General features: G+C 55.3%; 1 protein-coding gene across 1 annotated transcript; it reads right to left on the bottom strand.

Moving 5' to 3' along the window:
• Positions 1 to 2,005: 2,005 nt before the first annotated feature.
• Positions 2,006 to 7,131, bottom strand: LHX3 (LIM homeobox 3). Its single transcript, XM_062641360.1, has 6 exons — positions 7,125 to 7,131; positions 6,125 to 6,296; positions 5,747 to 5,949; positions 5,438 to 5,589; positions 5,151 to 5,322; positions 2,006 to 3,641 (listed from the first exon to the last, which is right to left on the bottom strand). The coding sequence occupies exons 1-6, from the start codon at positions 7,129 to 7,131 to the stop codon at positions 3,223 to 3,225; spliced, it is 1,125 nt and encodes a 374-aa protein (XP_062497344.1). The 3' UTR covers positions 2,006 to 3,222.
• Positions 7,132 to 13,291: the final 6,160 nt, after the last annotated feature.

Raw genomic sequence — 13,291 nt, 5'->3', positions numbered from 1 at the left:
CAGCAGGGCTTATAAAGCTCACCTGCAAACTGAGCAATGCAAAAACCCCTCTTCCTAATTCTGCCTGGGTTTTACAAGCTGTCACTCAATTGGATAGCGTTGGGTTTATTTGCTTCTTTCAAATTGGTTTTCTTTTTAACGGGAAGAAAGCATTTATATTAATGGAATCCCCGAGCCTCAGCCCTGAAAGGAGAGGCTGAAATGCAACCCCTGAATTTTATATCAGGACATTCAGGGAGCTCTTCGCTGTGTTCAGACGAGCACAAGCGCCGGCAACTTTCCACCCGTTCCGCCTTTCAGAGCGGAGCACAAAGGCGGGGGGGGGGGAATTTGCATTTCTTCCTTTCTTAAATCCAGCCATCCGCTGGGAATTGCCAGGGTGAGAGGAACAACAGCGCCGGTTATTTGCGGGGAGGGCAATGGTGAAACAAAGGGGTTTAAAACACATGTTCAATTACCACGCTTTCTGGGCGGTGTTATCCTAACACCCACGACGGTTCCGTCTGTCTGTCCTTACTTCGGTCTTTTTCAGGGAATCGGAGTCTTTTAGAGTATTTTTTGCTTTTTCATGGTAAAATATTATTTACACTTCAACTGCCAAAAGCCTGAGATGCAAAACACACAGATTTGGTAAAGGTGTTTCTGGCTCATAGGGCAGGAGAGTGAAAACCACAAACTCGTTTTCTCTTTGGCTGAAGTTCCGTGATGTGCTTTTAAAAATCCCATTGTTTGCTAATTACTCCATACATTTCAATGAGGAATGTCCCTGCAATGTACCTATGGGCTGGCAGCAACAGTTGTCTCTATTACCCCGTTCCGGAGAAGGAATAAAAAGCAGCTCCAGCTCAGGGCTCAGACCCGACTGAGGCAGATCTGTGCTTGGCTGCAGGAGACGCAGCTTCACCCATCTGGAAACTCCCCCAGGAGCAGGGACACAAGCAAATGTGCAGGTACCACCCCCAGGTTCCTGCTGCTGGGGAGTTTTACACCAGCAGCCCCATGGTGTCACACAGTGACGGGGGTTTCTCCCTTCCCTGCTGTAGCTCTTGGGCTGCGTCTCCTGAATAAGGAGTGTGTTTCTCTGCTGAGCGACTGTTACAGCCGTAAGCAGTGTGCGTGTACCTGATTGCCTTGGGCAGGCTCCTGATAGCTCCCTGAGAGCAGGACCTGGAGGTATTCCTTCTCCTCAGGTGCAACTTGTAACAGGAGGGGGAAAAGCTCTAAAGATGCTTACAGAGTGCTGGTGGTTAACAAGTGTTTTGCATTACTCTGCCCTAGGATCCCTGCAGAGTGGAGGGCAGCGTGTGCCAGAGCATCACTGATGGGGCTGGACCCAGAGGCAGCTGCACCCCAACCCCGGTGCTGTCCTCTGCTCAAGCATGCCGCTGCTCTCTATCTCGCCCACTCTCGAAGATGCTCAATGCAAGGAAAACCCCGGTACAAATGTCCCCCAGTTTCCCAGGGGAGTGAGAGCATCAAAGCCCATGTGCTTTACAGTGTCCCCCATAGGATTCCTAAATCAGAGCCTTCAGCAAAGTGCTTCACTTGGCTCTCGGGAGCGTGGCCACAGACACTGGATATGAAGATGTGTTCACACACATGAGCCTCTTGTGCATGCAAGCACACACGGGATGTGTGTGTTCAACCAAGTTTACTCCCTGAGGGGATTCTTCTTTTCTTTCTGATTTTGAAGTATTCCATATCTGACTTGTAGTGTTTCATGTGCACAACTTGCTGCCCACAGACAGACAACGTCACCCTCTGCTATTTGCCATTGCTTTATCAGCACAGATTTCTGCTTATACCTTCATAATGAATGCTGAAAAATAACCATCACCCATCAAAACCAGCTTGACTGCAATCAAAGCCTGTGCATGCACAGAGCAGTAAATATGTTTGGATCTCCCAAAGACTTCCAGCCTTCAAAACAATCATTTTTTGTTTCAGTTTATCAAAGCATTTTTCCAAAGGTGGGATTTTCCTCTATAAAAAGGGAAGAGGGATATAGAGTGTATGTCAACCCTCTGTTGAGTCATGGCATCGAGTTTTGAGGGCTTTCACTTTCAGTTTCAGGTCTTGCGTTTACCTGCATTGATGCTTTGGATGTGTATTTAGCAGAAGACTATTTCAAGTTTAGCTGACAAATTTATTTGTAATCGTGAAGTATTTGATCATCAGAGAGAAAGCGAGAATATAAATAAAAGACACCGGACAGCCACAGAATCTACAGTTAATGCCATATTTTTACAGATAACAATATACAATTGTCTTGCCTACATCTGTGGAAAGACACAAATGCCTGGAACAGAGAAGTGTCCCCAGGACAGTGTGTGCTCGCTCAGCCATGCAACCCCCTAAGAAGGTATTTGGCAACAAGACATCAGCGTGATTTCCGAGACACTTTGCAGTAAAACTGCTGCAAAGGAATTTGAAGGAAAAGCGGAAGAGTCACAACCCAGAGCCGACAGCGTTCCCAGGTCAGGGCAAACCCCTCCTGAGCTCGGGATGAAAGGGTGGTTATTGGGAATAAATACATCTAGTCACGGTTCAATGCTTATCTGGAACAGTAAAACTAGCAATCTACAAATTAAAGAGAGGAGAAGCAGAATTAACATATGGTTCCCATTTGACAAAGGAAAAGGGTTGCTGGGGAGTGATTGGCAACTTAAAGAGCATTTCATTATAGAAAAGTTAATGTAAATTCAAAATAAAACATTACATACCGCATCAGATATAAAATACCTGCTGGAAGAACAGTTTCCTACCATGGGTTTCTGACGTGATTCACTATTAACATTTCTCCTATAGAAATATAGACATTGTCACACCTTTTACCGTGGATGAGGACTTTATTTTCTCTTAAAAAGGTTTCGATGTGGATGGGTGATGAAACAAGTCCTTGCTTTGGGGAATGCACTGACAACAGAAAGCAAAATACCTCATATCAAATCTGTAAAGCACAAGTCTTGGTGTTTAGTAAAGACACAAGAATGGGCTTGGACGCTCCATGTGCCCGTCACTGCACTGCAAGTGCCCTTGCTCACCGGCCTCCAGCCCCTGCCTTTGGGTCACCATCCAAAAGCGCATCTGCTCTCTCCATGTCCTGATGCTTCCCTGCCCTGCTCAGCAGTCCCGGTTTGTCCCTCCTTCATTTCCAGGGGCAGATGACGTTTTACAGCACCGAGTCCTTTCCCTTCGCACCATGCGGTGATGAACCCTCTATCAAAACTGAGCATGGTCAACTTCATCCAGCCAAGAGGCCGGGCTGGCAGGGAAATCCGGGTATCCCCCGCTGCTGCCGGTGGAGAGGTCGGAGCTGGGTCCATTCCCAGCCAGGACCCTCATGGATGGGGGCACCCCCTGTCCGCTTTGTCCCATGATGCCCAAGCCGTTGTCTGGGTAAACCAAGCTGGAGATTAAAGGCTGGTGGCCTGGCAATGCTTGCAAGGAAGCTGGTGACTGGGGTATCCCGTAGGGGCTGTTGGATCGCAGGTCATGGTACTGGTCCTGAGCTGGGATGCCGCTGTGATCCAGAGCAAAGCTCCCGTTGGTCCCAGCCTGTCTACCCAGAGCAGGGGATGCTTCATTGAGATTGCTGTAAATCCCATTGGAATGGCTCATCTCAGACATAGAGGGCTCATCTGAAAGAGAAATGGACTGGTTTTACTGGGAGAGCAATGGCCACGGCTGGCATTGTTTGCATGGGAACTCCTGCAAGGTCTGGGAATAAACAGATTAGATGGATGGGAGCTGAGCAGCCACACACTTCCCTCTTGTAATTCCTTATTATTCCCATTCTTGTTGACAGATCTTCATAGAAAGCCATGGGATTATTATTTTTTTTCTGAGTGCAAACACCTGATACATTTTGGGTTTTAAAAATATGACCCAAAAAATACATATTAGAATTTGAGACTATGCTTTAAAAATAATCCCTTAAAGGGGAATGTGAGCTCCACGTCTTTGCACCTTTTGCTCTGCAGTTCTATTTGGCTGTGAGGTTTATCTGGAATTTTGATAGCGTTTTTGGTGCTACCTGAACATTCATTGATGAAAGAAAACCTCCCCATTGCTCAGGAGAAAAAAAGATGCTAAATCTCAGCAGGGATTTTCTGCTCAGGAACTGGTGAAACGCATTTGTACGACTTTAAAACACTGCTGGAAATACCAGGATTTTTTTAGTTACCACCGAAACCGGTTTGCATTCGTTAGGGGCAGCAGGAGCTGCTGTGCTGCCCGGGCTACAAACCTGTCTGCGGCACCAAGCTGGCGATAATTGTTTAACACTCTTGAGTTATTATTTAGTGTGAATCCCTATTTAATGGAGCTGATGCACAGTGTGAATAAACAGAGTTGGAAATCAAATAGGTTTTAGGAGCACGAGGGAGAAGCTGGGATGCAAAGTGTGTGTCTAAAGATCCACGAGTAATAGACGTACGTGTGTGTGAATACACACACAGTTCTGCATTTCAGCTGCTCTCCTGTATTGCCAATACCGCTGCACAAACACACACAGGGGTTTGGGCACAGCGGTGGCACAGACCAGACGCTGGTGGGAGGTGTGGGGTGAGAAGTGCTGGTGTAGGCATGGCCCTGGGTTTGTCAGCAGGAATCTCTGCTCCAAAGGTGGGACCCTCTGGTGCGCAAACCTCCTGGTGTGCAGCATCTCCCTTTTACAGCCCAGTGGAGAGGTAGCAGCTCCCGCAGAGCTGGGAGGGGAGTCCTAACACAAATAAACCCCCTTAAATAGGGCGAAAAAAGGAGTCACACACTTTTCCCCCTAAAGCTCTCAGTGATTCCGGACTCTGGGTTTTGTATTTCCAAGAGCCCTTTGAAAGGGCTGAACACGAGCAGCGGCTCCAACACCCGCGGCGCTGCCCGGGAGCTCTCCCCGCTCTCCCGCTCCTCCCTGGCGGTGCTGCCGCAGCCCCGGGGGAGCGGAGGTTCCGCTGCAGCGGCTCCGGTTCCCCCCATCCCGGCCAGGACCCGGCAGCCGGGGCCGCAGAGCGGTGAAACCCGCGGCTCTGCGCGCCCCCGCCTCGGGCTCGTTTTCACTCGTTGTGTTATAGCTGAAGGTTATTAACGTAGCACCGGGGGAGGGGGGCAGGACGAAAGCAGCTTCGTGGGGAGGGCAAAGCCCCTTCACCGACCTGTGAAGGAGACCTCGGCGTCGCTGTCTGGTCCCTCCTCCTGGATGCTGTCCTTGTCGGACTTGGAGGTCCCCCGGGACCGCTTCATGTTCCTGAAGTACTGACCCCACCGCTGCCTCCCCGCGTCCTTCTTCAGCCTTTTCTCCTTGGCCCTGCGGTTCTGGAACCAGACCTGCAAGCGGGACAGGCCGGGGAGCTCCCTCGCTGCCGGAACGGGCCCCATCTCCCCGCCGCTCCCCCTCGCAGCCCGGGCGGCCCCGGAGGGGTCCGAGGGCCGCCCCCCTCACCTGCACCACCCTCATGTCCAGCCCCGTCTCCGAGGAGAGCTGCTCCCGGACGTGCCGCGCCGGCTTGGGCGAGTTGTTATACGCGTTCTTGAGGGTCTCCAGCTGCTTGGCCGTGATGGTGGTGCGGGGCCGCTTGGCCGTGGACTCGGCCTCTGCCGACACGGGGAGAGTTAGAGGTGAAGGAACCCCCGTCAGCCACCCCCCAGCATCCCTCCCTCCCAGAGCGTGAGCGCGTCCCGGAGGGCAGGAGGGCCCAGGGCCGGCTCCCTGCTGCCCTCGGAGGAGAGGGAGGGACAGGGCGAGGGGTACCTCTCTGCTTGGCCGTCTCGTAGTCCGCCTTGCAGACCAGCCTGCTGTCCTCCATGAGGTAGAACTCGTCGCCGGTGGCCAGCTGCCGCTTGCAGACGATGCAGGCGAAGCAGTGCAGGTGGTAAACGAAGTCCTGGGCCCTGCGCACCACCTGGGTCGGGGGGATGCCTTGCTGGCAGGCCGCACACTTGGTCCCGAAGCGCCTGAGCGGGGGGGGGACAAGCGGCGGCCGCTGAGCGCGGCGGGGCCCCGGCGCTGTCCACGGCGCTGAACCCGCCCGGCCCCGCCGCTGTCCGCGGTGCTGAACCGGCCCCGCCGCCGCCCCGGCTGCCGGCGCCCTCCCCGGCTTCTCCCCGTCCCCGACCCGTCCCCACGCACTTGAAGAAGTCCTCCTTGCAGTAGACGCCGTCCCCGCGGCTGAAGCACTTCTCGGCCAGCTGCGTCTGGCAGTCGGAGCATTTCAGGCACTTGCTGTGCCAGTGCCGGTCCAGGACCTTGAGGATGAACCGGTCCACGATGTGCTGGTTGCAGCCGGCGCACAGCGGGATCTCTGCGGGGAGGCAAACCCCGTCAGCCGCCGCCCCCCGAAACCAGTTTTGGAACGAAAAAGATTCGCGTTCGTTCAAATCCGTTGACACGGGGCCGCGAAGCCCCGGACCGCGCACCCCGGGGGAAGCAGCCGGGAGCACTGGCGAAAGCAAGAAGGAAAAGGATGGGAACGAAATTCCCCGCCCGTGCCCACCGCAGTAGCCGCGGGAAAGTTGCAGCGCAATTATTTATTCCAAGCTCTCTATTTCCCCCCCTGCACCCCAGAAATCCACCCGCAAATAACGGGCGGGAGGGAAAGAAACTACCGAAAATCACGAGGATTGCACCCAAAATAAAAAAGCGGTCGGCTTGTCCTGCCGTCCTGCGGATACCAACAGAGATGATATAGAAAGAGACGACACAAGTGTACAGAGAAATAGGGACATAAAACTAAACAGATTCAGTAGCCAGAAAACAAAAATGTAAAGATATACGGACATAAATATATAGATATCGGTATATAGGCATAGAAATAGGTAGGTAAAAATGTGGATATAGAGGTACATAAATATAGATATATCGGTGTAGATACAGATGGAGAGAAACATACACGCGGCTGTATAAAGATGTAAGAGTATCTATATATAAAAATAACTCTGTATAGATACGGAGAGATGTACAGCCCTGCGGAGGGGAGCGGTGGGGATGATGTCGTTGTAGGCATTCATCGTCTCAACAATTCACTGTGTCCAAACAAATAACCCCGAACAACGGCGGTGCTAAGGGCAGCGGCACGGTAACACGCCAGAGCCCCGCCAGGTCCCGCCGCAGCCCGGCCCGCGGCTCTTACGCTGCATGGCGACCCCGCGGACGCTCCCTCACACGGGCCGCAGGCACTGGCGCATCTTCCGCGGGGTGCGGAACAGCCTCACTCGCCCCCCGGGCTCCCCCACATCACGGCTGTGGTTCGGTGCCGCGTCCCCCATCCCCGGCCGCTGCCACCCCTGCGTTGCCGGGGTTTAATTCACTAAAGCGGATTCCTTGGAGCCGCAGCCCTCCCGCCGGTGCGGGTCTGAAGCGCCGGGCGGGCACCGCTCTTATTTAATCCCCCCGGGCCGGCGGCGCGTCCCCTTCCGCCGCCCCTTAACTGCTTGGGCAAGGCGGGAGGGCCGCGGCTGCGGGCGGCGGGGGAGGCAGCGCCGGCCGCGGCCCCGGGCTCGTTGTGAGCCGCGAAACTCGGGATCTGCCCCCGGTCTGGGCAAAGCACAGCGCGGCTCGGCCCGCCCCGGGCACCGAACCCCCCTCCGGGCCCGGCTGCCGTCGCCCTGCCCCGGCCCCCCGCCCTGGTGCGCCCCGCTGCTCCCTTCCCGCTGCCTCCCCGAGCCCCGACGGAGCCTGTTCGGGGACCGCGGGGCCGTGAACGAGGGTCTCGTCCTACGGGAAACCAGCGTTTTGGGGTCGGTCCTTCCCCCGGGGGTCGCTTTCGGCGGTGTCGCCTCCGCCCCCCTCGATAGCAAAAGCATCTCCCGATGCGCGGGGTCAAACGCGCAACTGCCGCTGCTGCGGTGTCCGCACCGCGGGGACGCAGAAAGACAAAACTGGGCAGGACGGGGGGCACCGGCCCGACAGCGGGAGCTGCCCGGCCCGGGGGTTCGATCCCGGTGACTTCTCGGTCCCCGCACTCCGGGGGTCCCGGCCCGGCTCCTCGCCGTTGTGTTTTTAAGGCACCGCCGGCCGCGGCCGACGCTGGCGAGAACCGGGGGGTTCCCGCACCGAAACCGGACCCCCTGCCCGGGACCCGGCTCTGCCACCCCCCGTGGGACCCTCGGTACCCCGGATACGCCAGGGGAGGTCAGCGCGATCCTCCCCTCCCCGACGGTGCTGTCTCCGTTCGTTAAACGGGAGGAAAAAACGGTTGGGAGAGGAATTAACGGGAGCTTTCCCAAAACGGGGAGAAAGCCGGAGCGGAGCCGGGCGGGGGCTGCGGGGGGGTCCCGCCGCCAGGGAGGGGGTGTCCGCGGGCAGAAAGTCCCCGTTTCCTCCCTGCCCTCGTTGTGCGGGAGCGGCGGGACCCCGGGGCAGCAGCCGCCGCGCCGGGCAGAGCTCCCGCCGGGGCCGGGCTATCGGGGCTATCGGGGAGCCCCAGTCCCAACCCGACGGCACGCAAAAGGGGCCGGAGCCGCCGGCGTGCGGGGGGCAGCGGGGGGTGTCCGGTGGCAGGAAAGAGCGGGAGGGAGCGGGACGGACGGGACGGACCGGGATGGACACCTCGGTGCCGCAGGGCCGCCCTCCCTCCCTGTAGCCAACCCCGACTGCAGCCCCGAGGGAGCCCCGTGGAGCGCGGAACCGGCACAGACGGCGGCCGGTTCCCAGCGGGGCACGCGGAGGTTTCCGCGCTCCCCCCTTCCCTCACCTGGGCTCCGCGGGAAGGGGCAGAGCTCCGCGGCCTTCTCCGAGCCGGCGCGGACCCGCTCCAGCAGCATCGCGGCCCCCGCGGGCGCGCCGGGCGCCGTCCGAGGTGCGCGGGTGGCTGCGGAGGAGTGGCGGAGCGGCGCGGAGGGGAGCGCAGGGAGCGGCGCGGGGGGCGGCCGCCGCCGCCCGGGGCGGAGCGGGGCCGGCGCGGGGGGGGCGGGCAGGGGGCGGCACCGACCGTCGGGCCGGGTCGCAGCTGGGCCGCGGTTCTCCGCGGGGCTCTTTAGCATCACAAAAGCAGGAAGGAGACGGAGGGGGGGAGGCATCGACCCCACGTCCCACGCGTGGCCGGAGCGATGGGACCGGGGGAATCGACGTCGAGGGAGGGGAGCATCCCCCGGGCCCGCGTTTCGTTTCCCCCGCTACGCACGGGTAGCAGGGGGGGCTCTTCCCCCTCCACTAATTAGTTAATGAGCAGCGAGGTAACGGTGAGGACTCGAGTCTGACCCACGGCGCCCCGCGCCCTGCGGCTGGAGGAAGTTAACGGCACTGATTGAGGACGGGGCGGACGTGGACGTGTGTGCATTGTGTGTGTATCTGCATGTGGGTGTGCAGGAACACGCATGGCGGTGTGGGACAAGAACACACGCGGCTGCAGCGGTAGTTGTGTGTGTGCAGGGTTGTGCACACTCGTGCATCCCTGCATGTAGCCTGTGCGCCTGTGTCTGCACCGGGATGCTCGCGCTCTGTCCCATGGGTGCTCATGTGTCTGCAGGTGCGAAGGCGTCGGTGTGACCACGGCCGTGTTGTGCCCGTGCGTGTGTCCCCCCCGTGTGCGTGTGCCGGGGTGGACAGCGCCGTGCGTGCGCCCCGCTTGCCCCAGGCAGCCGGAGCTGGTAATTGTGGTTGTTACCGCGAGCCCGTTAATCCCCGAATCCCTTTACCTCCTGCTCGCGGGGGATTACAAATTAATAAAAGCAGCTTAGGGGCGGGAGCCTCCCAGCACGCACAGATGCTCCCTCCGGACGGCAGCACCACGACTTTCGCCGGGCCCCGAGCTCCCAACCTCACGTTGGCCCCGCACCTACAGAGCATCGGATCGAGCATCGACGGCCCACGCCAGCCCCCACACAACAGCACAAGGGGCAGTGGTTGTGTTACCTCTGAGGGTGGTGAGGACAGGGAACCTTTACCCCTGGCTGCGTTTGTCCTCAAGACATTTGGGCGCTGAGGCCACTCCTCAGGCTCCCCAGGGGAATGTCACTGCTTCCCAGGCAAGGTCACGGGCCAGCAAGGAAATCATAGAATCGTTAGGGTTGGAAAGGACCTTAAGATCATCCAGTTCCAACCCCCCTGCCATGGGCAGGGACACCTCACACTAAACCATCTCACCCAGTGCACATAGCTCTGGAGCAGTGCACGGCGGTGCCCAACTTCCAACGTCCTTACCTACACTTCCCAGTGCTTTTGATTCCTAACAACAGCCTGGAGGACTTCAGCAGGTAGATAACCAGTGCTTTTACCAGGTCACGCATCCCACACTCTCAGTGTCAGTATGGATGGAGCCACAGAAGGATCCAGAAGCCTCAGTGGACATTAAAGCCATCCTGGCCAACGGGCATGGAAGGCAAAGGGAAAGGAAGATTTGTGTGTGTATGTGTGTAGAGGAACAGGCAACTCATGGGTCAGAAACCACCGTGTCCCTCACTGCCACAGACATTCAGTGACGTGAAGTTGTGGGGTAACAGTGAAAGAAATGGAGGTCAAGGTTACCCATTCCTGGTGCTTTCCCAAACGACGCGACCGCTATGGCTGGGAAGGGAGGTGCACACCAGCTCTCCCTGCGGTACAGAGCCTGAGGACACAGGTAAAGAGCCACAACGTGCCAAATGGTTGCCGTTTATTTCCAACAAGCACATCAGTTTACAGGTCAGTACAAAACAGTCACTTCCTTCCTCCGGGGGTATGGGACTGAGCAACACCCAATGAAGCAACCCAGAGCGGACGTGAAAACGTCCGGTTACTGAGTTCCAATAAATAAAACACTGAAGTCACTCTAATGGCACAGTCACTGCTCCCACCAGCGTGGATGCAGCACAGCCCTGGACAAGGCACCCGGACCGTTTGGCGAGATGGTTGCTCCCAGCCAGTTCTGAGCAGGAACAGCTGAAAACTGGGAGTTCTCAGAACAACTCCATCATGTCCCTTCAGCACTCGCAGCTTTTCTCTCTTCCCTGGCACATTCCAGAGGCCTCCTTTCATTTTCTAGGCAGGTTTAGCACTTCCTCTTTAAAAACACCTGAAGAGCAAAGGCGGCTCCATGCACGAAGAAATCCTCCTTGGAAATACCTGCCACCAGCGTGGAAGGATCCCCATAGGGAAGTGGGACTGCAGAAACTCCTGTGGAACAAGCCAATTCCCAAATCCAGCCTCCAGCACTGAGCAGGTGTGAGGTGAACATTCAAAGGAAACATTTTCTTGTGATGCACCCACCAGCTCCCCGCAGTGAAGCAGCATCACACATCCCCCAGCAGACACAACAGACCTTTACAGTCAATGTACAAGGATGTAATTTGTCATTATAAAGATAACAGAACCCCAGCCTGGTTTGGGCTGAAGGGACCTTAAAGCTCATCCAGTTCCAACCCCTTCCACTAGAGCAGCTTGCTCCAAGCCCCTGTGTCCAACCTGGCCTTGAGCACTGCCAGGGATGGGGCAGCCACAACATCCACAAGACAGAAAATCAGAACAAGCAAACCAAGACTCACACAACCAGAATCAAAACCAAGAAGACATTTCCAGATGAGGTCACTACCAGCAGTGAGGTGAATACCTTGGCTGGTTCACCAGCAATAGAGCATCAATATGGATGTTAACATCCCAATTCCATAGTTTTTCACTCTAAGGAAACAAACCCAGACCACTGCCAGCTCGAGCATTGGTTCATTTTGTCGTATTTCCAGCAGGGGCACAGCAACATCAAAACTAAGGGTGTGGAGTAAAAAAAAATACCCCACCTTATTCCAAGCCCACAATTGCTGCTGTTTAAATGGCAAAACTATCACTGCAAACCTTTTGTGCTTGTATACAGATGAAAAGCAGCAGAACAAATCAAAGCCAACACACTCATGTTTGCTGGAGCTGTAACTCACAGCAGCAATGACTGATTCCAACTTCAAAACATGCACGAACACTGAGAGCAGGGAATGCAGCACTCCCCCAGAAACGGACCAGCTCCCCAGATCCAACACTGGCTGTGCTGCGGTTTGGGGTTTTGCTGTGGTGGTGTTTCAGAAGCTGAATGTCCTCGCTTGCCGCTGACACCAGCATCTGCCCAGATCAGATCACTTCAAAGCTGCCTGATTTTCAAGACTCCATTTGGAAACTCTGGGCTTTCCTCTTAATGAGCCTCCTCCTGGGCCCTCTCTCTGGATTCCAGCACAAAGCAAGTGGCACTGAGCAACATCGCTTCATCCTCTGCCTAGTTACCTACAAACTGTTTCAATACCCAAGCCCAGGTGCTGTAATTATAGGTATTATAAATTCCTAGAGACCCCCAGTCGCTCCTCGTGACAGGACTCTGGAACAAGTGTCCTTACAAAGCACAGACACATTTTGATATTAAATCAGTGTCACTGATTTAATAAACAGCATCACATCCAACCACAGCAGCAGCAGCTCTCAGAGGTGCTCCTGCAGCTCTCAGAGGCAGGAACTGGCCTCCAGCCTCGTGGAGAGAGCATGGAGTCAGGTTTCTCCCATAGGAGCAAGGGCCATCGGATGCACACAATGAACAGTGACGATGGGTTAAGAACAACACTGACCATGCACCTCACCATGTACCATGCACTGTGTGAAGGAGATGCTTTTTCCCTCTGACACACGTGTGCAGTAACCACAGAAGGTTATTTCTTTGTCTCTGTGTTATTCTGAGAAACTTGAGAACAAGTTTCGAAGCTCCCATTTTTTTATGCCTATTGGAAGCTGCAGAAACATTCAGCGAACAAACAAGATCTGATCATGAGAAAATCTCCCTGTTGGGCTTTTGTGCTCTTAGGCTATTCTGGCCAGGCTTGAAACTTTTTATACTAAGGCTTATGATGGAAATCTGAGGAGGACACACTAACAGTATAAATACAGCAAAGTGGCCAAGGACTATTCATTCCTTCCTGGGTAACAGGGGAGCCAGCAAACATTCAATTTAATTAAAAGTTGCAAATATAGAATTGAAAGGAAAAGCCTTTTTATATAACATAATTAATCTGTAGAACTCCCTGCCACAAGAAAACATTGAGGCCAAAACCTATTAGGATTAACTAAAGATTAGGTAATGGATAACTCCAGCATGCTCAATTACATTGGATAGGATTATAAACTTCACTATCCAGGACGTGAATTATCCCCCAGCTAGGATCAGAAAGGAACTCCTATTCTGAATGGTAATTTTATAACTATGTGCATGGCTTCTCTAACCCCTGTAAAGGCAACTGCCATATTCCCAACTGCTGCCCCATCCCAGAATGGAGCAGCTCTTGGACTGAGCAAACCCCCTTTGTGATGAGAGCAGAACAGTGATCCAGCAGAAGGGCAAGAGAAATGGGCTGT

Source organism: Pezoporus occidentalis, unplaced genomic scaffold, assembly GCF_034315485.1.
Source record: "Pezoporus occidentalis ecotype Australia unplaced genomic scaffold, CSIRO_AGI_Poc_V1 ctg68, whole genome shotgun sequence".
NCBI classification, from domain to species: Eukaryota; Metazoa; Chordata; class Aves; order Psittaciformes; family Psittacidae; genus Pezoporus; species Pezoporus occidentalis.
Note: the sequence above shows the minus strand (reverse complement) of the source record. Positions and strands in the feature narration are given on the sequence as shown.

Excerpts from the sequence above, each read along its gene's own strand:
- LHX3 (XM_062641360.1), bottom strand. Across the intron at positions 5,590-5,746 it reads CGAGACGGCCAAGCAGAGAG|AGGCCGAGTCCACGGCCAAG; the intron begins GTACCCCTCGCC and ends CCGTGTCGGCAG. Across the intron at positions 3,642-5,150 it reads CGCCGAGGTCTCCTTCACAG|ATGAGCCCTCTATGTCTGAG; the intron begins GTCGGTGAAGGG and ends TTTCTCTTTCAG.